Below are 26,431 nucleotides of genomic sequence, written 5' to 3'. Positions count from 1 at the left end.
TAGATCTCTCTGTAGACATGGAAAAGAATGTTGGTCCAACACAAGCTTGAGAGAGCAGAGGACACTTAATTGCATTCTATCTCAACTATTTGTTTAAAAGTTCTTGGTCTGGAAATACAGGCAGGTCATGCTGTATTTCTTCTGCTAGAGTGGTGGGTTGGAACCAGTGCTGTGTTGTATTAGTTCCACAAAGGTGTATCAGGGGTTACATACAGTAGAAAGTTGGGGGCCCCTGGTGGTCTAGTGGTTAGGGTGCAGCACTTTCACCGCTGCGACCCGGGTTCAATTCCCAGCCCCCGGGCAGATGGAGCTCGTCAGCCCTGTAAGGCAATCCATCTAAGAGAAGGTCACTCTAAACAAACCTACGTCCTGAGACCCTCACTGCCACTGTCCAAGCTTGCTCGGTCCCGGCAGATGAACCTCAGGATTAAAGGGTGGGCTCAGTTCAGCGCACGCTGTGTCTCACCTAAAAAATCCACTGCGCAGGCTCGAAGGGTTAATGACCTTTCCCTAATCTTTGCTCGCGAAGACTGGCCATTATTATATATTATACAGTAGAAAGAGCAGGAACATTTCTGCAGGAAGTGGGCACTTTGGAGATGATAGTTTGTTCTACTTTATGGAAGGCATCATAAATTTCACGATTTATCATTGCTACTTTTGCATTCGCCACAGCACAGCTTCACCATCCAATACAATGAGATAAATATTTTTTCCTGGGTGGTGTGTTTATTTGACCCAGGATTTATACAGAGCTCCCCAAAATCATACTAAAACTTTACAGTAGAAACAATCAAGCTTGTAGATACTGTGACATGCACTTTATGTGTCCTGAGCAGATTATGCCCTGTGTTCTGATATTAAATATAAAACCTTTTCCCCTTGCTGGAGTCTATTTTTAGAGCAGTAATGCTGCAAGACACATGATCCAGAAAGGAAATTACTTAATTTTGCTATATTTCCTTCTTTGTATTAGTCTAAGACCATCAAAGACACGTTCAGGACCATTCTTTAACTGTAGTTAGTGTGGTCATTTGTGTCTTGATCTTGCTGGGTTCTAAACTTTCTGGCCCGATCCATTAGCTACCCTTAACTGTTGAAATCAACATGACTGTTCATATGCCTAAGTGCTTTGTTGAATCAGGGCCAGAGTGTTCAGAAGCTTGTAAGATCGATCCCCCCCGCCCCACTGTGAGAAGCAAAACAAAAAACATATGGCCAGTCAGAAAAAATCATTGTGGTTTGCTATATGAAATATCAGATCTAACAAAATATAATGAATCTAAAGGTTTAGCTGCACAAAGAACAAGTTGTTTCAGTAATTTTCTTACTGAATAGTTTCACAGATATTTCAGACTCCTCATGGTATTCTGTTTGAAGGAATGTTAGCTTTGAATGAAGACAGCAGGTTTTCATATAGCTAATTATCTTCCAAGCTTTGATAACAACTCATTTTGACATACAGTTAGCATACTAATTATGTGTATGTATTTTGGAGGAAGTCAGTTTGCTGAGGTATCTTGACAAAAAATACAGAACACCTTTTTTTTTTTTTAACTGAAATATGCATTTCACAGCTGCTAGTTATTTATATAAATTAATACTTTAATTTAAAGCTGGCAGGTAAAGGCATATAAGTATGTCTTATTTTATAATATTTACTTTTTTACCTTTTATTCTAATGGGAAAATCTGTCATACACTGGCTATTAATTACTTTAAATCCTGTCATGATGCAGAAATCAACTTGATGTTGCTGTGTTTATTGATGCCAGACATTTTTATTGTAATTGCACCTTAATTTGAGGTGCTGTTGTTGAACGTATCTGCTATGAAATCTTGTTTTCCAGCAAATCCTTTTCTAATAAGTTTTTGTAATTTGGTGCCTGCATAATAGTGCTGTCACAGCTGGTATTAATTGGCATTTTTGTACCAAATGGTAGAGACATACATCAGAATAATTTACAAGAGCTGAAATACTTTTACGACATACACCGTTATCATTATCACCGCTTGACGGGGTGGAACAGAGGTAAGGAGCCATGAAGTGCTTTGCCTAAGGACCTCCAGCAAACCAGCTGCAGTTCTCAAAACAGTCTGTTGCAATCTTCTTGCTGTGGATCACAGGAATATAAAGACATAAATACCTCTTAAATCTGTTTACCTGGTCTCCTGGACTGACAGTACGTCCATATTGGTGGTGTTGGGCTGCATGAACAAATTTCACTGCTGTTATGCCCATGCTATGCCAGTTTTTTAGCTACAAAACAGACTTCAGTTCCTCGTGACTGTGAAGTTGGCACCCTCCTGTACAGTAATTGCAATATAAAGCAAATAAAGTATTTGAGGCTGAGAAAGTAGCTGTTTGCAGTAGCATGGTAAAAAAAAAGAAACCACATTAGAAGAAATTATTCATATGGCTGGCAGTAATGTATATGTACAAAACAGAAATGTGGAAAATGTTGGCAAAGATGAGGGAAAGAGATCATGTTTAAAATTTAGTTTATTTTCAATAGACTGTAGAACCATTTAAACCAGAAATTCCATCTAGGAAAAGTTGCAGTTACCTGGAATTGTGTTGGATTATTTTTCTGAATGATTCTCAGAGCTTTAAATTCTGGGAGATTATGAGATTTAGCAAGTGTAGAATGTAGGCCTAGGGTATTCCTAGTAACCATCGTGCAGCCATGGCTTAGGCTTTGTTCCAGTACTTGGTAGTTATCAATTTAAGATGCTTAAATTGTGCATAATAACCTGAACTTTTCCAAGTGGAGAACAGATGTATTAGGCATTGGCATTAACAGGATTTTGAGCTATTTTTACAGCTTGAGGCTACAGAATAAATGCACATTTTCCACCCACAAAAATTTTAAATGTATTGTTTTATTTTTATTAAAATGGAACTAAAGAGTTTAAATTGGGGAGGGGGAGTAAACAGAAAATTTAGTGAAGAATATCTTTCTAAACACAATTGATAGAGAGTTTTGTGGAGATTCTTGTGAAAATAAAGACAGTTTTCGTCAAATTAAAAAAAACCACATGCATTAGAGCATCCCCTGATCCATACGTTTCTAATTAGGATTTAAGATTTCTGTCCAACAAAGTTAGCTGCATGCCTTTGTTGAGCAAAAGAGGTAAGTGCTTGTGATGTTTGTATAGAAATGTTTTCTTAAGCCTAGGAACTCATTTTATACTTTAGAAAATCTACTTTAAAAATCACAATCAAAATAATTAGCAGCAACTATTAATCTGAAAAGATGAGTTATGTGCAACTGTCTTATAGATCTAAAAATCTTTAGCTTGGGCAGCTGGAGATCATTTCCATGTCATTATCATTAAGAGATTTTCAAAGTAATTGTCCTGGATTGTCTTTTTTTTTTTTTTCCCACTTTACATAAATTTAAAATAAAAGTAATTATTTGAATAAGCTTTCTGCTGTTCTTACTTAAGTCTGTTGACTAATTTCACAAGCTTAGAGCTGCTCAGATGAGTGCTTGTACTTATTATGTACTTCACGTTCAGTGTTTCTATACAAATATTTTGAGTTCTGGAAAATACAAATGCTTGCTGTTTGTGCAAGCATCACTTTTTTAATGGCAAATTATAGACTTTCTAACCATGAGAACAGTGAAGTTACCAAGCTTTATAAAGACTGCTAATTGGAAGTATAGAATCAAGAAAATTCCAAACTAGTAAGAAGGAGATTGATTATATACAAAAAGGCCTTATACTGTGACATCTGAAATATCAGGGAAGCAGACTGAAGGAGTCTGGCAGTTTCTTGTCAGTGTTATGTACCTATTCTAGAAGGGATAGCAGAGCTTCCTTGTAAAACTGTCCAAAATAAGTCCTGTTAGGTAATGAATATTCTGTTAATATTAACTACTCAAATGACTTTTCAGAAAAAGATGTGGCTCTTTGCTCAGTGTATTAATTTTAGCTGGACTTAATTTGGTGGCAGTGGCTGGCATTCGTCTAGACTGCAGCTTGAATGGCTTTTCCAGTACCTATCCCTGAGTTTGTAACAGACAACTAAAACAAAAAATCTAAGTAAAATTATAGTAGTGATCTCACTAGGAGTATATTACTGAAAGGAAGGCTGGGAGAAGCTTTTCTTTTGTGTGTGTTGTAAATACAAAATCAGCTATATAGTGTTTCATAAAACTTGAGAGCCATGAGCTGTATGAGCACCTTTAAAAAACAAGTGGATATTTTCATCATTTTTTTAAATTCTCTCATTGTGGCCTTTCCGATACTTCCATGCATTTTGTCTCCTTTTCCTTTTAAAAATATTAAAGATAATGTCTAAAACAATTTTGTCATTTAATATGCATACTACATGCATGCACATACATTTTCAGTTTTTCCGGCTTCCTGTGTATTTTCACGTTTTTTAGATAACAGACATTATAAAGGTGGAAGTGAGAATCAAAGGAGTTTTAATCTTGAAAGTAAAAGTTCAGGGAAGTCATAAAGCCCTGTTCTAATGAAATGTTTTGGATAAACTTAGCACCAGTTAAGCATCAGCTCCAGCTGTCATGATGCCTTCCAGTTTATAACAGCTGATATACTTATATATGTATGCAAAAACCTTTTTCAGATAACTTTTAATTGCATACTCACCGAAAAGAAAAAAAAATCCTCTATTTTCAGTATAGGTTGTTATCAGAATACTAGATGTGAGCACTATCAAATCTAAGATCTGTTTGTTCAAATAAAATTCTGAAATTGTTTATTGAAAACCTTCATCCTACATTTACAGTACAAATTACAAATTTACAGTTGATAGGATTTTTTTAATGTATTTCTGATTTTTTGTCTCAAATAGAGAAGTTATCAGAAACCACAGCTGTTTACAAATGGTCAACTAAGGGTTTGCTAATGCAGAAAAGGAAAAGTAGAAAGGAAGAAAAGAGCCACCTGAGATCAGAAGCTCACATAATGAATGGAAATGGACCTGCCACATAATCAAACAGAATTCTGCTGTGGCAGTAGCTGAAAATAACAAATATTTTTTCCTGTCCCTGGCAGTGTTCAAGGCCAGGTGGGATGGGGTCATTGAGCAACCTGGTCTAGTGGGAGGTGTCCCTGCACGTGGCAGGGGAGTTGGAAATAGATGATCCTTAAAGTCCCTTCCAACCCAAACAGTTATATGATTCTCTGATTCTATCTTGAATTACTTTTCGGAACAGAAGCCTAGTAAATTTCTGCAGCAATATATCTGAATGCTGAGCTGTTGTAAGGTCTTGATGCTTGGAATTTGTCTTTCCGCAGTTACCCATGTAGTTATATTCAGTAACCTACTTCAGATATGTATTTTATCCTGTTCTTGATCGATGGGCAATTACAAGGCTTGGATAAATCTCTACCAAAAAGAGAGTGATTTATTTATAGATTGCAAGTGAAAATTATTACAAATGAAAATAGCCATTTTCTAGCTTTGCAAAGAGCAGCCCACCCATGCAGGTAGTTTAAAATAATCATAGAACCATAGAATGGTTAGGTTCAGAAGGGACCTTAAGGATCATCTAGAGGGTGATGGACAATAGCTGAGTGAACTGGAAGAGATAAAATCAGATGAAACCAGCTTGGAAATGCACTGTGAGTTTGTGCCTCCATCCAATAGACACATCAAGTGGGAAGGCCCAGCACTAAAGAGACAAGAAAAGCACATCCATTTCTTTATTTATTTTAGTGGGAGGGAACAATCACAAAGCAGGACATTATTTTTTATAGATTTCTTTTTGAAAGAAATACTGTTTCTAAAGAAATCACACACATAATTAGCATACCTGTTGTTATGAAGGCAGCTACTACAAAAATCTATTTCAATGAGCCATTTCAGCTAGTTTCATACACTAGTTATTTTCTCTGTAGTTTACAATCTTTCCCTTCTGCATTCAAATTGCTCATAGCAGTCTAATGCCAGATCAGCCCTTAAGGCGTCAAAGTTATTTGTTTTCCCTCCTGAAACCTACAATCAGGCACTTGGCATTAGTGGCTATGTCATACCAAGCTAATTAATAACAGATAATTTTGCATCCCCTGTATAAAGATAGAGAATGAAATCCAGAAAAATGTCAGAAACTATTTGCACTACCTAATGAGTTTTTCTTCTTTTGTTAAATTCTTTATTGCTCTTTGTTTTGCTTCCTTATTCAAGCATTATTAGACAAAAAGCTAGAAGAACTGGAAATAAGTTGAAAGCTTAACCTATTGATACTGCGGCAAGTTTTGGCATTGATTTAAATGGGAGTAAACTCAAGCCTTCAGTATTAGTCCTAAGAGTCAAGACTAGAATTTTATTTTGACAGATACTGAACAAGTTTTGTGGTGTATTCTGAAAGGTGAAAACTCAGGGATTTACAGGCATTTTTGCATATCTTCAGGCACAGATTTTTCAAGCAGTGCCAGGCAGCAGTATTGCAATGCTCTAATAATATAGAGTCAGGCAGTTGTCACAAAGTCATTCCCATTATTTGCAGGATGATTAGAAGTAGTAGCATTGAGATTATTCTTTTAATGCTCAGTTTAAATTCTTGATTTTTAAAGCAAATGTAAGCAGTATATGCTAACATATCTGAAAATGCCATTTCACTGTTTTTTAAATTTATCTCCATTAGCTGATACAAAGTTTAAATTACTTTGGTATATAATATTTTCTCCATTATATAAAGGTTTCTTAGGTACAGGTGAGGATGTACCATACTTACAACTCCTTCTATATTCATCCAGGGAAGCTAGAAAAGTTGCAATGGTGAAAGGATATTTATAATATATGTCTTTTCCTCTCTTTTTATATCATTTAGATATCAGCATGAATCAATTCCAAGTCCACTGGTTACTGGAGTCCTGTGCACACAATGATACCAAAGGACTTAGGAAAGTAACAGAACTGACTTATGTAAGTCTCCATTCAGCCTTCTGCTTGACTCTGAATAGCTTCTAAGCAGCATGAGAAAGGATGGTTCTGTATCATAACACAGTATGCTTAATACCTTGCTTCACAGATAAGTAAGGATCTTTCCTTTTTATGTTCCTCCTTGGCAAAAGATAAAAATTGTGCATCTAGACTGTTTTGGGTTGTCTGTTTTTTTAAATCCACACAAGGCTAAAATTTTTTGTTGTTGTTATTCAGAAAATGAGACCTGGCAATCTTCTTAACTAAGTACTTATGCATTTCTACAGCAATAAATATGGAGCTTTATCTGAAATTAGTAATGTAGGACTCTAGCACAATGCAAATACTGAACAGTAATAATAGTAATTGATAAACTAGGTTTTCTTTTAGAGATGCAGGTGAGTTTCACAACCCTGGGGAGAATAATAGATATAAGAAAAAAAGGACTGTAGGTGAGAAATATTAGACATTAAATCTGGAAGTCAGGCAGATATCAGATAAGAAGAAAAGCTCCATGTAAGTACATGTCAGCCCAAATATATATTGCATGGCAGTTCTTCGTTCTCAATTTGTTGGCAATCTAGTGTTATGTGTTTCTGTAACACATTATTTGAACAACATAATAATGTGATTGGTGCATCACAGTTGATTTAGTGGGTTATGGGGAGTGGACAAAATCAGAGTTCACCTTTCCTTCTTACCCTGATCTATCCTACCACATCAGTTATGGGGAGTTAATGACATGTAAAAGTAGAGTAAATCAAAAGACATAATTTCTCACGCAGGGTGCTGATAGCTCATAATACTTAATGCTTCATGGGGTTAGCATAGCAGATATTAGAGGTGGATTTAAAAAATGGTGTAATGTTATGATGTTCATTCCCAGTATTTCGAGATATGCACATTGGAGATAAGAGAACGTTAACATTTAAGAAGTTTATTTCCACTAGAGGTCAGGAAAGACTGTTCATACATCTGTCCAAATGCATTGTGGGATTAATTAATTTATTTCCTTTCAATCATTTTGTGGTATTTCATCCAAACTACTTTGGGAAGCTGTTTCTTTTGAGGAAAAAATAATTGAAAGCAAACAGAAGAGGGTGGATACTACAAAAGGTTTAGTACTGGGTATGTATAGGTCAAGGAGGGTAAAACCCTTAAGCTTTCAGTGTTGAGCGTTTAGGCCTTGCCACAATAAATAAAAATAGCCCTGTCACAATTTTAAGGAGACATGAAGCCTGTTGGAGCACTCTCCCGGCAGGAGGAAGGCAGGGAGTCAAGTCCATTCTCAGCCTGATCCCTATGTCCCATCAAAAATGACCTCCCAGGTGAAGGTTAGATGCAAATCCAGTTTGTAATTAGAAAAAAAACAGGGACTTATGCAGAAGAGCACGGGAAATTAGTCATTCTGAAGGGAATTAAAGACTTAAAAGGTAGTTGAAAGTCTTTTGACCTTAGCCAGTAAGGTATTATTGGACATTTTCCCAGGAAAAAATCCAACCAAAGCAGCATTTTTTTTTTCCTGTATATGATTTGTGCTAAAGTTTTCAGACTGTGATTTTCAAAAGTACTTCAAAGAACCGTAAGAATTTGTCAGGACACTTACACTTTGTGTAGGGTTTTCTCCTCCGCTCATGTCCTTAAACGGAGACTTGTGGTTTGTAGTTTAGCTGTGGAGCTTTTCTTCCTGATAAGAATATAGAAGTAGTTAATGTACTGAAGTGGAAAAAAATGCATCCATAGTGCCATGCTGAACTTTGAACGTGCTTTTAAAAAGTTAAACATAGATGAAGCCTGTCATTTACAGCAGCTTAACTTACATTTATTTAATTCAATTAGCATTTATATCTCACATTGCTACCCCCACTGCCATCACTCAGAGAGACTGTTCTAAATATTAGAAGCCAGTTGCTTTGATGCAGCATGGCAAAGGAACTGTGTAGAATTGAAGGACATATTCAAATACCATGCTAATATACTTTACTACTGAAAATAATCATAACATTGGCAATGTTTGCTTTCTTCCCTAAGTAAAAACCACGTTGGCATGTGTTAAGCATACCAGGAAAATATTATTTTGGAGAAAAGTTTTCATCTTTTGCCAGTCTTATTCCTCAATTTCTTCTTCCTGTTTTTTTTTTTCCCTAGAGATCTATTTCCAGCATGTGATTTTTTTGTTTTTCTTATTGTAGGAAAACTACATTATTCTGAAGGACCTGTCATTTTCATGCAAATACAAAGTAACTGTTCTGCCTGCAAAATCTAAAGGGCGTTTTAAGGCTGAGAGCACTTTCTTTGTTACCCCCCCTTGCTCTGCATTTAAAGAAAAGAAGCACAAGCACATTAATTGTCCTACTGAAGGAGGTAAGGCATAATCTGGAGAACTAGTCAAATAGTTCCAAATGCATTTATAATCACCAAAAGAGAGTCTTTAAAAGCAATTCTAAAACAGGAAATGAAAGATTCAGAACAAATAGAAATGTAACCAATGCTTATGTGAAAAATCAACTGAAATACAGAGCAGTATTGATTTGGGCTTGTATATTATTGTTTTGTCAATTTAGTGTAATTTTATTGGATATTTTAATAAATATTTGATGACATTTGTTATGACACAGTTTTTATTTTTGTAAGGAATAACAGTTTCCCAGTTATATGTATTGTAATGATGGATGATAATTGTAAACATAGTTATGCTGGCATGACCTATCATTTCAATATTTTGGTGCTGATATAAGCTGCTTTTTCAGTTTGTTTTTGTTAAGGTTAATTCTGCTCTCAAATAACAAATACGGGCATTCATACCTTTTATGACATTATCACAATGTATAGCTAGAGGGTTATGGAAATTGCAGAATTATGGAGATATTGGTTGGAGAGGACTTCTGGAGTCAGCTAGCCCTAGGTCAGGTCAGCTATGGCTATGCACTGCCAAGACTGGATACCTTTCTCTTTGGTTAGAGGGTAGCCCCATTATGTTGAGCCCTTACTGTTCCCAAGGGTACCCCCATGCTCCATGAGTCACCCAGAGTCCTGCTGGCCACCACTGCCATTTCCTTACCACACCTCCTGACAATTTCCAGCAGTACAACCTTCCTGGGCAGCTACAACTCAGGTATATCTTTCCAATAGTCAGAGTGCTGCTATTAACTTGTACTACAGTTTTAGAGCATGAATTTTACTTTTTGGTTGAATTATGGAATTCTGTGCTATCCTATGGGTTTTCTTGTCGTCCCAACACTCAGTTGGAGCTCAGGTATTCTGAAATATGAGGAGCAGGAGGATGGCTGCCTGTGAATGAGGCACTTAGATCTTTACATGCCATAAGCTTTCCTTGCTGTACCTGCAGCTGATAGCATTTGATATGAAGTTTGAATTTGGCCCAAAATGACAGTGGAATTTATCAAAGATAGGCTTTGGTTAACACTGAAAATGTGATGCCAGAAAGCTGACTGGATCCTGTCAGTATTAAAAACACCAAAAAGAGATCTCTGGCTGACCTTGATTTGTGAAAGTAAGTGAATGTTATTGAAGATTATCTCTCAAAGTTTAGCTTATCTTTTTTGCTTTCCAAATTTGTAGTGCCAGTTCTACCCAAAGTGTTGGCCAAACCCGAGAATCTATCTGCATCTTTCATTGTTCAGGAAGGTAACATCACTGGTCATTTTTCCTGGAAGATATCTAAGGCAGACCTTCACCAGCCCATGACAGGGTTTCAAGTCACTTGGGCAGAAGTGACTACAGAAAGCCGGCAGAACAGTTTACCCAACAGCATCATTTCGCAGTCACAGATACTGCCAGCGGTAAGTTGTTTGTTACCTTTTGCTAGTGGCTTCATAAGTGTGTGTGTGTGTATGTGGATCATTTTTAGTGTTTAGTGGTGACACAGATGTCAAACACTCTGGCTCTACAAGCAAGTTGGAGCAGGAAGTGCTTAATTTTTCCTCCTTGGTGGAGATACAAAGTATAGCTACTCTTCTTGATGACAAGTCAAACATTTTGGTGTGCCCAATTTTCAAATTGGCAGTTGTCGTCTGACAAGTGCCTCTAAGGAGGAAGAGATCATCTGTGTAGCAATAGGTAGTTTTTATTTTCTTTTCATGATCAAGCTGTTCAACTTGGTCAGTTTTACTAATTATTTGGTGTCCTTGTTGATGAATTTAAAAGAATTTTCTCTTCCTTTGAGTCACTCATTACTCTAAGAAAAATAAAAATCACTTCCCCCTCTGCCAATATGCACCATTATCTGATGGACAAATAATTTTAAGAAGTAGATTTCACTGTTTTTTGACAGTGTCAAAGCATTAACAATTTTAATTCTTCCCCCTATTTTCTTCAAGATGGCCTTTGCTATTTAAGTTCCTCCTCTGGCAAAGGCAGGTGAAGAGACCTTCATTCAAACTCTACTGCCAGCTCTCGGAGTAAAACGACCATGAGATGTTAATTTTCACTTTGGTTTTCATCTTTGTTTTTTAGGAGCAGGTGTATGTTTTATTTAGACTTTCTGTTCCTTTTCGTAGGCTTTTGATTCAGTTAGATCTGAAATATATATGAAGTTTTATTTAAAACATTCCTTTTCATTGTGTTGGGTTTCAGTTTTTTGTCTGTTTGCCTCTAGTTTCACTACTGGAGAGCCTGGAGATTCCTTTAATTATCTATCACTATGTCTATCTGTCTATTTATGGCACACGGTTAACTTGCAGAAAACTGTTTTGAGTTGAAACAGTATTTTCTACCTCTCAGAAAGCACCAAAATGTAGGGTATTTTTGGTGATGGTCATTCATTCTGACTGAAAATGTAGCATTTACACAACCAGGACTGAAATGCACAGGTTTTGACTGCTGGAGGAGCACCTGAATGAGCAGTGTGTATGAGTGCAATGTATGCACTCTTCTCTCTTTTTCTTACCCATTCAGTATTTATACGAGGTGGAACAGGCTTCAACAAGGTCTATTAATGGCAGTCGCCTCTCAGAATACATGCTAATTTGCCAGTAAAACTACACATTTCCCCCCACTTTTTCTCTCTGTCCTTTCCCCTTTACTTTCTGCTCTGGCAGTAACAGCAAATTATCAGTTATTCCCATGGCTCACTTTGGTTTCCCCACATGGTGCAGGTACAGTGCCAACCAGAATAACTTGTCCTGCAAATTCCTGGCCAGCCCAGCCTGGCAGGTCACAGGAGCACACTGTGCCCGCACTGTCTGGCTTCACTGCTCCAACTGTCCCCTTCCTGGGACTGGGCCTTTTCAGCTTGGAATAAGATGAGTGATTTCTAACAGCTCACTACAGGTGATGTTTTGATTCATAGTTTAGATTTTGATTTAGATGAATAGCTTCTGATTCTGTAATACCCGTCAGTCTTTAGCCATCTGAGACATTCTATGAAATTATTCTGAAATTTTGCACAGGTCTAATTGACCACGAAAGGTATGCAGTAGTGAAAAGTGAGTCCATCATGCCAGAAATGGCCTTAAAAAGACAAATTCTTGTGACGTAATTGGGACAAATCTGAAATCAGTGTGATCACTCTTTTTTTCACTAGCCACAGAAGAGGCTTCAGGCCAGCCACTAATTAAATTACCAATTAGTAGAATTCATATGCAGATCCAAAATAAAAACAAGTTTATGTAATGAACATGTTTGTTACAAAGAATGTTTGGAAGTTACATTCTTATTCATCTTTTAGTGGTGAGCACACTGTCCACTTTCCCCAACAATCTCTGGAACAATTTGGACCTTCCAGACATGAAACTATAATATTATGGTGAAAGAGTCTGTTCAAAGGGAATGGCAAGCAAAAAATTCAGAACAAACCCTCTCAACAACGTGATGCATATGTTAAATCTTTTTAACAGAATTCTAAGAAAGTGATTTGTGGGTGCTGAGAGTGATAGAACCTGTTTAAACCACTGATGTGTGTGAGTAGAGCAACCATGTTTTATTTTTAGATGCTCTGAGAATTAAAGCGATTTATTTAATTTTAGGATCATTACGTACTCACTGTGCCCAATCTGAGGCCATCCATGCTGTACCGCTTGGAAGTTCAAGTGCTGACGACTGGTGGGGAAGGGCCAGCTACGATTAAATCGTTCCGAACACCTGACCTTCCTCCGTTTTCACCCCACAGTAAGTACTACACTGTTCTGACATGTGGTGACGTTGCAAAAACTTCAATCCTCCACATGTAAACAGATTTTCAAGTCTTAGAGTCTTTATTGATTCCAGTAGCATTCCATAAACTTAAGATGTGGGGAAAATACTGGCTTTTTTTTGCCCCACAACTATCCATCAGCAATGATGGAAGCAAATGTAGTCTTTCTCTCACTCAGTTTCTGTGGTCTGACCATTTGCCATTCATTCAACCACAGCTCGTTCACAGAATCACAGGGCAGGTGTTTGAATGGGTCGTCGTGGTCGCGGGGGTGTGTGATCAGCTCGAGGTTATCTGGAGTCACCAGAGCTGCCGGGCTGGCCTGGGGTATTTTTGGTCTGATAAATGCACACGTCCCTGGGGATCAGAGCTCGCCTTTGGCTTATGCTTGTAGCAGTTGGGATTCAAAGTTGGTCTGTCCTCCAGGTGCTGCCTAGGCCTGGCATTCCTTAGCTTTCAAGATTAGATTTTTCTGGGTTTGCTCAGTACAACATGGCTAGAGCCTGATCATATTTCTAAAGCAGTGCAAATCTCTTAATGGCCATTTCCAGCACTTCATATGTTTCTGAAAAGTGCAGCTCAGTGTTGAGAAGCCAAGTAAAAAATGTAATTAATTAGTTCAAGACTCATCTGCTTGAATGTTTCTGTCCTTTCACAGCCCCACTAAAGTTCTCTGGACTGAACATGCACACAGTTGTCAGCACAGGTATTTCACTTACAAGCTGAAGGACTGCAAACTGAAGGTCTCACAAAGCCTTTTAAGTATGGATAAATGTTGGCATTACATATACAGGGCTTGATATGTGCATATTTTCCTGTTCTTTTTGTTTAGGACCTCATCTGAAGCAACATCATGCACATCACTACAAGCCACCCCCTGAGAAATATTAGGCTGTTTCAGATACAAATAACTGAGCAGAAAAAACTGAGCTCCCAAATGAGGTCTGGGAAAAGGCATATCTGTAATAGCAATGAACCCAGTTTTCCAATGGAAGTGACCATCCTGTACGACCATATCTACTTCTCTGTAGTTTATTCATGAAAAATTATATTTGCACCATGACAAGGATGAATCATACAGCAAGTATCACTTCATTACCACCACGGTTCAACAAACTGAAGATTGCATCCATCTCAACACCCGTGAGAAAATTAGAAGTGTGTTTATTATAATGTTTTCATATTCTGTGTTTAAAGTAGGTTGAAACAGTGCAGTGTATACAGCTTTTTCTCTTAGTGAATTCAATGTTAATATTTGCAAGGTAGTCCTGTGATCTATACATAATTTTGAAAGAGGCCAGCTTCTCATCAGTGGATTTAAATTATCTGTTTTACTTAAAGCCCTGCCTGTCACCAGTTTAAGCCCTATTGTATTTTGCTATTAAATAAGATCTTCATATGTCTGAAATAAGGACATGAGGAAAATAAATACCAGTAGCAGTAACCCTAAAGTATCCAGTATTTAATAATTGCAGTGTCACCGTGGAGGAGGATAATGATACATTTGTATATCCGTCTGGTCTGAAGTGGTAATGTTCTATCACATAGATCTTCTATTAATATAGTTAATAGCTGAAGGATATACAGGGTAGATATACCATTGTATAGAAACAAATGGTGATTAATATAATTGTTTAAAGTTGATGGCAATGAATGCAAGTAATTGATACGTCCTGGAAGAATGACTTTTAAAATCCAGTTTACATTTTTTTGATATATAATATTTCAGGATATAATATTATCTTGAAAAAACCCACCAGTTTTCTAGTTAAAAATCTGAATAGTTAACATTAAAATCTTAGAAACTGAAATTCTGAGGCACATTTGTTATTCAAGTAGCTGTAGAGCTACTTTTTGGCTTTGAATTTTGATGCACATATTTCTTTTCCCTGTGGAACTTTAGAACAGAAGGATGGATATATTTGCTCTATTTTGCTGTTCTGCTTACAGAAAGAATTATGTGACAATATTCTGGCATATGGAAAACATTGGCTTATAGTTTATTTGAATGCATTTTTCAAATTTAGACAGAAGGGTGCCCTTTTTAACCATAAGGGAATTCATATTGCCTTATTGTGCAATATAAACTGTCTAGAGTAATTTATCACACAGAGAAACATATCTCAATAGTAAACAGAAACTGCTTGGATTTATTATTGAGAGGGTGGAAAGTATCTGCCAATAAACATCCATACAAATACCTGTAATCAGCATTTAATGTTCAGGATGTTCAAAGTGGTCCTGCATTCTTTGGCACCTTTTCCACTGCTCCCTGAATCATCACATACCTCAGACACTTGAGTCCAACTTGACAAAGTGACCACCTTTTCTACCAGCAAATTCTTTGGACTCACCTGTGCTTCATATTTATCTGAGATATTCAGTGAGAGGAGCTCAGACATTAGTGGTAAATAGATTTTCCTTCTCTCCATAACAAACTGTTTTGTGGAAGAAAATAAATACATACGTGAAACCAAGGATCAGAGTTATATTTGTTATAGTAGAATATTCACAAAATACTCAGTTTGTCTATACTGAAGTTTATAGCTTTTTGTTTCATGTGGATTAGTACCAGAAGGAAACAGTATTAATTTCTAATCATTTGCTCATCTCAGTTTTTCTACATTTCTACCTTTGGTTTTAAAAAGGGCTCTTTTCCATTCTCTTTCTGTTTTGCTGCTTGTCTTTTTGATATTCACTTAGTGACCAAGAAGTTTTCCATAAATTTTTTATTGCTATATGGTTTGGGCCTTTAGCAGTAATTTAAAAATGTTAAAGGGGCCTTTAGCAGTAATTTAAAAATGTTAAAGGGGCCTTTAGCAGTAATTTAAAAATGTTAAAGGCTATGGTGCTTTTAATTCCTTCTTCTGTTATTGTGTCATCTCCCAAAATACATTGGCAAATAAACAGATGAACACTTCTTCAAAAAAATCTGTAGAATAAAGGTTTATTTTCAGTTTTGGCAGAAGACCAGAGTCTGAGGGATTTTTGTCAGGATGGAAATGTTTCATGTGTATAAGTCTTTGTAAAGAAAATAAAATTTGAATTGGACTGGTGGGCAACACTTGCTTCCACATTTGGATTGCACAGGGCGTAGATGAGTCTAGAAGTCATCTTCCTGGTATTTGCTGGATCAGCAGGATCAGGGAAAGTAATTACCTCAGGCTTCTCTGAAGAATTCTGTCTAAACCTTTCAATCACAGTCTGTTCTAGTTGTGCTGGATCAAATCTGCAGTGACTTGATTAATGTTAATGAAATTACATTTCATTCGTACTGACATGATAAAGCACGGAACAGGAATGTTGGTCTTAATTACAGTGATGCCAAATCTGGATTGGATATAAACAGGAACTTAGGAGCCCTGAGTCATCACACTCTTAGACTCAGTTGCTGAGGGAAAGCTTCATCCCTCCAAAATGAATCAAAATGGTTACTGTTTGCTGATGCCAGTCTCTCTGAAGCATTCATCTTTTCAAAGTAACAATGTACTTTTGAAGAACATTGAGAGGTTTTCCCTTTTGAAGTAGATTCATCAAAAAAAAAAAAAGTTGATAAAGTAGAAATATACTGAACAAGTGTATTATATAGAGCCCACTAAGATGTAAAATATTTTTTTCCTTTTACAAATGATCTTATCAATTCACCTTTCAAATCACCCTCCAAATCAAAACCAAAAAGTACTAAGTCAGCAAAGCTCATGAATGGATTTTAAATTCCCAACTGTGATTTCTTGATTATTTTTTTAATTTAGCAGTACAGATTTGAAGTTTTTAGTGCCTAATTCTAGAGTCTTGTTTGCTGAATCAGACAGGATGTTGTCCTAATTTACTAAGCCACATTAGGCATTTAATTCAGCAATAGAATTGCAGTTTGCTACTTGATTCACTAGTTAAAGATTAATTTTCTCTAATGATGTTGTGTGATACAGAGCTAATATTGGGATTATATTAGAGATATTGGGATGTTTTTAGGTACTCTGCACCTTTACACTAATGTTTTATTTGTTATGTACGATTCTGATGGATTTGTCAGTTGACTTCAGATGCATTTTGTTTATTTCTTAAAGAAGAATTATAAGATTATGCTATTTTTGCTAACTGCTTTGTGAAGTGGATTTTTCTGTTTGTTTGTTTATTGGTGATTTTTGTTTAAGAAGGAAAATGGTTTGTTCTTGTTATATCTTTTTTGACCATTTTTGAGTTGTTAATAGAGCAGGAGAAAATAAGATAGAACTTGTGCTGTTATCATCCATGCATATCATCTTGAATATTCATTAGGAATATAGCACATAGGTGAAAATAAGAAGTCTGATTTCTGAAATTCTGAACATCTTCAGTTTAATGGCTTCAGCAAGAGCTAAGGACATGGTGTGGCAATGATAAAATTAGCATTAATATTTGACGTGGTCACACACAAAGTCAAAGAAATGCTCACTGCTAATGTGAATGGGAACTTTACCCTTGAGATTAGCAGAACTGTATAGAAACCTTAATACTGAGTCAGTTTATTCCACAATAGTTTCATTTCCATGCTCCCAACTGGAGCCAGGGAGAGTTTCAAATGAGCAGGCCCTGATTTAGGAAGGTATGCAGAAGACAAAACTTCCATATGCACAAAAGACCCCAGTGGAATGGAAGTAAACCTGTGCAGCTAAGAATGAGCTTTAGTGATGCTTCAAATCAAGCATGGATGTCAAAGTTTGCTTGAATACTCTCTTAAATCTGGGCCTTGTAGAACAACACGAGGGAACCAGACAGTTCTAAATTCTGTGTACAACACCATAAAAATTTTTATTTTTCTTTGTGTATATGTAAATGTCATTGTGATATTGAGTTATTTATTAATTTTCTTATACCATGTGCCAAGTATGTTCCTACCCTTTTGATCAGTACCTGTGAACATCAATACTAAAAGTAATGTTATGCAAACTTGTGCATTTTAACCAGGAATATAATGCTAATAAGCTGTTGCATGTAGTTTTAAATAATAAAGAAAACCCTTTATTTAAAAAATGTAAATGAATACCTGCAGATGTTGATGATTATATATGGGTTTGCATGCCAAAACTCATTGTTCAGTTGTGGGCATGAAATGTAACGACTGTATTACCTCTACTGAATATATTAGTAAGGTACAATTTACAAAGTAATCAACAGAGCTCTATATGTAAAATTTTTCCTTTTTACTTAATTATATTGTAGTAGCGGTAACAGAACTACTTCTCTGTTACCCAAATTGGCTGTAGAAATTATGTTTCTATAACAGTCATTTAAAGTCAATATTTATTTATGTCTGTAATACACAAAAGATCGGTCTTATGTGTTTGTCTTGTTATTTAGAGAAAAAAATACACTTCTTGTAAAAACAATTTGTAAAAAAATGTAAATAGAGTCTGATTTCTTTTACTCACTATTTTCATGTTTAGAATTTGTACATACTGTTTAGGTAATAAACTATCCTACATCTTAATATTACTACATTATCTCCTCCATACAGAATTTGGAGGGTTTTTTTTCCTTGAAGACATAGAGCCATCTAAGAAAAATTGTTGTCGTGCCAAGTACCTTTGCTTCATCTAAATTTTATTGTATATGAAGTCATACCATTTTATCCACTTTAACTGCAGCATTTTATTTTCTTTAGATAGTAATCAAAATAATCTGAAAATAACTTTAGATATCATTGGAATTATTTACATTGAAAACCAATACTGGAAGTAAAAAGTAAGACATAAGAGCTTCTCTTTTCCCTGTTTTAATTCGATAGTTCACACTGAAGATTTGTTAATCCTTTTGTTATGCTAACTTAATTAAGTTGTTGGATCTATGTCAGTGGCCTGATCCCGCAAATCAAGATTTTTGTGATTGAAACTCATGGTGAAAGCTATGTGTGCACCAGATTTGGAGTATTTTCTATTTTAAAGTGCAGTATCCCATGATTTAAATTCTGTATTTTTAGTAAATATAAATATCCATCTTAGTACAAACACTTAACTGTTTCAAATTGTCAGATATCTTTCGTTTGGGGATGCGTCTTTGAGTTACCTGACTTACCTAATAAACATTTAGATTTTGTTAACTTGATCATAAACTCCAAAATTTCCTGGTACTTCTTTCTCATTAGAATAACTGCTTACATCTTGGGGTTTGGTTTTCCTTTTACATAAATGGATAATATTTATAAAAACTCATATAGAAAAATTTCTCTGCAAGTTGGACTGTTTCAATGATATTTGCCATTATGGTTCAGTAAACCCAAAAAAGAATGATATATCACATGAACAGGTGAATAGGTAAGTTGTCATAATAATTGCTTGAAGTGTTCTATACACTGTAATTCAAAATAGCCATTCATTTTTTCTTTCCATAACTTCAAATAAATATTTTATTCAACACTGGATTAAAAGACACAATGACTGGATGATGAAAATCACATGAAATAAAGCAAATTTGGTGTATATTGAACAGTATTGATTATTCTGGGTTTGGGGTTTTGTGGCTTGTGCTTCTGTACAACTTGGCTTTTTTGCATCTAAAACCAGAATACACTCAAAAGGTTCCACTTCATAAAAAAAAATAATCCAGTGAAAGCTTTTTGCAGTACTAAAAAACAAAACACAAAAGTAAACAAACAAAACATGCAAAACACCCACCCACCCTCTATATTTCTCCTTTTTTGTTACAGGTATTGTATTGTCATTGTCTGAATCTCTGCCAGACTCCTTGATGGAGGCCTTGGGGCCAAAGCACTGGCTGTTAGCCTATTGGTGGCAATTCAGCACCTGTGAGGATAAAGAAATCACCAGGTAGAACAATGAGAATGTGAGCTTTGAAATAGAGCCAATGTGCAAGAAACAAACTGTTGTGTCCCCTTTGGATTGTGCCAAATATCCTTCCTGCTACTCAAGGTGCTGGCAAGAGCATAGATTAATATTTAATATATGCCTCACTCTAAGCATTTGCTGAGAGTGCTATGTGGCACAGAAACTAAAGAATTCATGAATGCTTTCTGTGCCCAGTTCCTCACCTGTGATGGTGATTTATTCATGTTACTTAATAATAAACTGCATTCAGAAGGTCTGTTTCTTCTCAGTGGAAGATCAACTTCGGAAATGGTGGACTATCATTTTTCAGGTGAGCTAGGCAAATATGCTACACACAAATTTTTCTTTATATTTGTGTGCAGATATATTCGTACAGCAAATAGAGTTTGCTTGTTTGTTTCACAGGCTGTCCAGGAATATATGGTGCAATAGGTTCAAAATTCCCGAAGCTTAAAAGTAACTCTGAGTTTGCTGAATAGTAATGATTAGTCAACATATTTTTCATAATTTTATAATTTTATTTAGAAAATATTGCCTGATTTAAATGATTCAGACTGAAGAGTTGTTAGTAGATATTGATAGGCTGGAATTTCCATGCTGTCATTTCTGTGTAAGTCAAAGGTAGAGAAGGAAGACTGAGGACAAAAGAGTATACGTGGTACAAAAAGAAGCTGATCTTCTGGTTTATTCATTTCTTTGCTGACATCAATTTCTAGTATTGTTGCAGTATTAGTAGCTATCTGCAAACATTCAAATTAATATTTTCAGTTTCTGAGATGTGCTGCAATACTTGCTTGAAATACAAATATTTCAGACTTTCAGTGAACATGCCTGAGTTACAGTTAGACTGTAACTCATAAAACAGGAATTTACAAGAAAAAAAAACTGACGAGTGCTAATTGTTCTCTCAGAGCACTTAGGGACAACTGTTCTTGCTGGGTGTTTATTGAATCATATCTGTAGACAAAGCAGATCCACGTGCATTTTTTTGTGCTTTGAGGGAAATACCTCTAATTTGCTAAAGGTGCTTCATGAATGACTGAGTTATCCTAACACTGTAATGATGCACTACTGAATGAAGCCTTGTCATGGTTTGAGAGCCCTAAAATCTAATTCCCGAGTCCAAGCCCCCCCCCCAACTCAGAGCAGTGTGAGATGGGTTTTCCAGACACTACATGAGACTCAATATGGGGGGAAAGGGAAATATATTACAGTGACTATACAGATAAATATTACAATACATCACATACATAATCTTAACTATCTCTCCTATGATAAATCAGTATTTACAATGGATCAATCCCTTCTCCCTTCAATAAAAGTCCAGAAGGGAAAAAGGAAAGATCCTTTCCACTCTCAGAGCAGCAGTCTCTCTAGGGCAGTAGTCTCTCTTCCTCCATGCAGCAGCTGTAGCTGGATCTCTTTTCATTACAGATGGGGGGGTGTCTCCAAACCCCTCTTGGCCCTTCAGCTCCAAGCGAGGGTCTTTCTCTTCCGTGGGCTGTGTTCACCCAGACAAAGTTCACTTCACCACGTCATATCACGAACTGCAGGAGTCTTCGTGACGGTCCCTATCCTCAGGGGATTCAAACTCCCTTGCAGAGCTCCCGTGCTCTGTCTCAAAACTGCTAGCAGCAGCGGGGGGGGCCGAAGTCCTCCTCCACATTCCATTTGGCCATCCCAGTCCAGCTCCAGGATGCCTGAGCTTCTCAGCTCTCTCTCTGCAGTGCATGCTGCATTTTAGGACTTCCATCAAGTGGGAGTCCACCACCCCTCCTCTCTAGGAGGGGTCTCCAAGGAGTTTGGGGAGTTTATTTCAGTTCTTACCCAAACTCTCTCTCTCTCTGTAGAGCTTAGTCCTGCTCTGTCTCCATCAGACATTTCTCTGTGTCTCTCTTCCTTGACTGCAATGCCGGCTTTGCTGCTTCTTCAGTTCTTATCTCTTGGCTTTCAGCCATAGCCTCTGTTCACTGCTGTTTCTATCGCTGATTCTGCTGCTGCTTACAGTGGAGAAACATCCCCCAGCTCTTAGCTACAGATACTTAGCGCAGTCTAACACTGTTCCAAGTCCCTGTAGCCCCCCCCAGCCGGGGGCTGGGAGGGGCCCAACCCCCAGTGGGGCTCTGGGCCCCTTCTCCTCGTGGCCTCAGAACATGGCCACCTCTCCAACAACTACTACCACATCACCTTCTTTTCTGGTCTACATGTGATATGTTTGTATTTTGCAGGAGCACTGATTGGGTCAACCTCAAGAGAGACACCACCCCCCTTGGGGATTACCACTTTTTATAACTCCAGGGGGAAAACGTTTTTTGCCCACCACAACTCTGTATTTTTTTCATTTATCTGAAGATTTATATGAAGATTGTGTTAATTTCCCTCATCTTCTTTCCTGAACTTGAAGGGTTTTTTGTTTTGCGTTACAGTGGATCTTTGTTGTAAGGAACTTGTCTCAGTTACTATTCTTAGTCATCCATGGCACACTGAAAGCAAAACTGAATGAATTGGGATTCATGTGATATTGTACCATATTAATATTCAATTAATTGTTCAATATTAAATTGACAGTGGCAATGGCCCATGTGTGTTGCCTCTTTTGCATGCCATGGCTTGTTGGTTTGAGGAGCTGCAGCTACCCAAATCAGTCCTCCTTTGTCAGGTAGCAAATTACTCTGAGCAGGTGTGGCAGGATGCTCTGCCTTAGAATGGAGTAAAACAACTCGAACAATGCCCTGTTTGCAAAGATACCAGTGGTAAATGAAGAAGGGGGCTCATGCTGCTTTTTGTGTTGAATAATGCTGAAACCAGCCTAACTCGTCAATCCCAAAGTTAAACGTCCTGATAATGAGATGAAGATGTGGTAGACCTGGTAACATACCCAGAGAAAGTATCAATCTGTGAAATATGTTACTAGTGTGTCATAAGAGTCAAAAAATGCCTCTGTAATGTTTGGAAGCCTTTAGCTGCAGCATTTCAGTGAGTCTGGACGTCTTGGAATACTGTAGTTATTTATTAACATGGTATTACTCTTGACACATTTTAGTGCTGTCAAGAAACATACGTGGCTTAGCTAAGTGTTGACTAGCATCAGCTCTGTAAGGTCACACTACACAGTCAGTTTAGTAATGACTGCTGCTTTGGTGTTTGCCATGTTCTTTAGCCAGATAAGCAAAAAGAATGGCAAAAATGCATAAGCAAAAGGCATGAAATAAGATCTCTTGTTTCATGATTTTAGACCATTATTGCCAGATTTAAATCAAGCTCCTTCCAATTGCTTTTAATCTCCTCCTCAATGACTGTGATGTAGTTAGGCATTTCAGTGTTTGGAATCCTCATAATGCTGAGTTTGTTGGATGCACACACCCTCCCTGTGTCACTGAGATAGACTTGGTGCTAACCAAGGCAATTTATGTGTCCCCAGGGCTACTGAGCACTAACTGTAACCACTCCATCTGGTTGCTGGGATCATCTCTTGTAAAGTCTCTTTACAAATCACATTCACCTCTGCCCTTAAATCCAGTTTAAATTTAATAGTAGCACTGCTGGATTTGAGATCATCAAACCAAACCTGCTTATCATTGTGGACTTTGAAAGCAGATCCTAGGTTGCATGAAGCACTTACCCTTTATTAGGCGATTTTGCTAATTCTTTCATTTTGACGGACAATCCTGAGTTTTCCTTTACACATCTTGGATACGCTAGTGTTGCCTGAGCCTTTCTCCTCTCTGCTGAATTCTGCCTCGTCCCTAAGAGCCATAATTCTGCCATGGGAAACCCAGCCTTCTAAAAAGCATTTTTATGGGTTCCTTGTTTCTCTAAAGAGCTTTTTTTTGACTGCTATACCTCTACTTTTTCGTAGGGTGACTTGAATTTTGCCTGAGTTGGACAGTGATGCTTACTCCATTACTCGTTTAAGAGGAAATACAATTAGTAGCTGCAGGATGTTCTTTAGAATTGCAATTACTGAACAATCTGTTATGTGTACCTCAGTTGCAAAATTTTCAGTTTCTCACTTATAAGTCAACTTTACAAATTCTCCTAATCACTGACTATTTTATGGCAAAATATCTCTTTGGGCATAATATACATTTTAGGTTGCTTACTTTTTTTAACATCACCACAATGATCTAGCAATATTATTTTTAGAGGGATGATCTAGCAGTATTATTGCATTCCTCATTACATACAGATGCTTTTCGCTTCACAGGTTTGCATGAAGCTCCATTTTTCTAGTATTTAGTGTCTTCTTTCCTCTCAGGTGATTCAATAAATGAGGTATAAGAGATCTTTTAAAATGTTAGATTGAAGCTGATTGTCTTTCTTATTTAGTCTTTTTCAAAGTGAGTCTATGTCTCCCTAAAAGATCTAAAAATTATAGAAAACATAAGCAATTATAGTGATGTGTGATTATTTTTTTCTGTATTGAGTCACTATTTGCATGATAGAATGTTTATACTTTTAACTTAATCCCACAGATGTTTCCTAAATTTTTCTTAACCCACCTGCTTTCTTGTTCTAGGATTAAAAAAATAAAGGAAAAATCCTCACAGCAGCGAACCAGTATGTCACTAAAAGATTGATTTGATATTATATTAGGTTTCCCTTAAAATGTTTCTGAAGGATGACTGTCTGAGGCACTGCACTCCACCTGTGTAAGTTCATTTCACTGTGAACTTGGACTTTTTACAGAAGTATGTTTTAGGAAGTATTTCAAGAATTCAACCAGAGATTTAGCTGAAGTGGAAGTTTATAACTAAATACTTTTATCTTCTCTTTAACCTCTTACCCCTAAGGATGGATGAGTTTGAGTTCTTTGGTTCTAGTATACTTTTAATTGTTTTTGGCAAAATAATTCCTGAAATTAACAAACTCATATATGCTTGACAAATCTTTGCGTTTTCTAAAGAGAAAGAATCTGTGTTTTCATTTTGTTTTGTTTCATTTTAATTTATATTCTGGTTTCTTGCCAGACAGTATTTATTTTTTGGAGCCTCTTTTTTTCTGTGATTAGAAAAGTTATAATTTTAGAAGAGTGACAGTAACAGAAGGGGAGAGATTGGAAAAGATTAATGTGAAATTCTCATGAAGTTAAGAATTTAAAGGATTAGGTTGAATGAAAAACAATAAGTAACACCATTTCTGTGACAAGATTATAAGATTTGTCTGTGACAGTGGTGATGAGTGCCACAATGGGACCCATCTGTTGAGAAGCCTTGACATTCTGGGAGGCATGCTGCCTCTGAGAAACCCAAATCCTTGGTGTTACTGAAATATTGCTAAGGCTTCTCCAACCCTCTGACGCTATCCCATGCTTATGTTCCCTGTGAGTGTTAATAACACTACTGGGAATGAGTTTACAAAGATTAAAAGCTACTGCAAGGATCTGAGAATGGGGAGGTGAAGGGGTCAGGAGCTCAGGTGGCATTTTTGTCAGCTCCACTGATCAAAGGTCAAGGCTTAAGGACAGATGTGACATGGAGATAAATATGTGAGTGAGCAGATGGTGCTGCCAGCAGAACACCAACTGCCTTAACCATGGAATAATGTTCCATAAACTCTGTGGTACAAGGAAGAACTGCACCTCTCTGACACCAATTTACTGATTTGCTGAGACAGTTTCACAAAACCCACCAGATCAATATGAACTTTTCTGCCCTTAAAAGAAAGTCTAAATATTGCCAAAAAAAGATAAATATTTACCATAAGGTCAGAGAAGAAACAAAAGAAGAGAATGGTGGGTTGCCCACAAATATCTTAAGATAATGCAGAGAATAACTAGGAGGAACCAGAGGCTTTATTACATGGCCAAAATTTGGCTGTAAATGACATTTGGTTTATTAAAAACTTGTTGGATGATTCACATGTGTCTCAATATTGAAGGAAATAGCTTGCTCGGAGAAGGCAAGCTGGAAACTAATGCAGAAACAGGATGATGAATACCTAATGGACTCAAGTATTTGGAAAGTATTTTGTGTTAGTGAGGACAATAAAGCACTAGAGAACCTTACCTGAAGAGATTTTATGTGGTTTCCAGGACTTAAGAGCCATTTAAATAAACTTCTGTCCTAAGTACCATCAATTTCACTTTCAGACACGTGAATATTAGAAGGTCTCAGACAGCTTTAATATATGAGGACCAGGGTCTTACTTCATTCCTGAAGGAGAAAGACATGTCTTCAGGAGAGATTTGTATCAGGGTTGGTGCAGAACAAGTGAAATGGAGAGTGGGAAAGTCCCCAACAAGTGCCACCATATACTTTGAGCCGAGGGGTGCATATTGATGTTGCTTTTACTAGTAGAAGAATGATATTCCAAAGAAAGCCCTCTTTCCACCTGGCTAGTTGCTGAAGCAGTGATGGCAGAATTCATGTCAAGGAACAGGGATGTGGAAAATTCTCCATCGTAAATACAATGCCTTGTAATGCCATCATGCACAAAACTTTAAACAAACAAACAAAATTCCTAGATTTCTTCAGTGATTGGTTAGATTTGTAGATGTTCGCTGACTTCTCTCTGACAGCCTTTGAGAGTTATGAAGTCACTTTTTTTAGTT

General features: G+C 36.8%; 1 protein-coding gene across 2 annotated transcripts in view; it reads left to right on the top strand.

Annotated features, from left to right (window-relative positions):
• ANOS1 (anosmin 1) overlaps window positions 1–18,357 on the top strand; it is a 136,963-nt gene extending 118,606 nt beyond the window's left edge. For both annotated transcript variants that reach the window (XM_017812330.1, XM_017812331.1), the window contains 5 exons: window positions 6,809–6,903; window positions 9,093–9,264; window positions 10,483–10,703; window positions 12,888–13,029; window positions 13,887–18,357. In XM_017812330.1, the coding sequence (XP_017667819.1) occupies window positions 6,809–6,903; window positions 9,093–9,264; window positions 10,483–10,703; window positions 12,888–13,029; window positions 13,887–13,945 (689 nt within the window). In that variant the 3' untranslated portion in view covers window positions 13,946–18,357. The remainder of the gene's footprint in view (window positions 1–6,808; window positions 6,904–9,092; window positions 9,265–10,482; window positions 10,704–12,887; window positions 13,030–13,886) is intronic.
• Window positions 18,358–26,431: the final 8,074 nt, after the last annotated feature.

Source organism: Lepidothrix coronata, unplaced genomic scaffold (genome assembly GCF_001604755.1).
Source record: "Lepidothrix coronata isolate B3197 unplaced genomic scaffold, Lepidothrix_coronata-1.0 Scaffold35, whole genome shotgun sequence".
NCBI classification, from domain to species: domain Eukaryota; kingdom Metazoa; phylum Chordata; class Aves; order Passeriformes; family Pipridae; genus Lepidothrix; species Lepidothrix coronata.
Note: the sequence above shows the minus strand (reverse complement) of the source record. Positions and strands in the feature narration are given on the sequence as shown.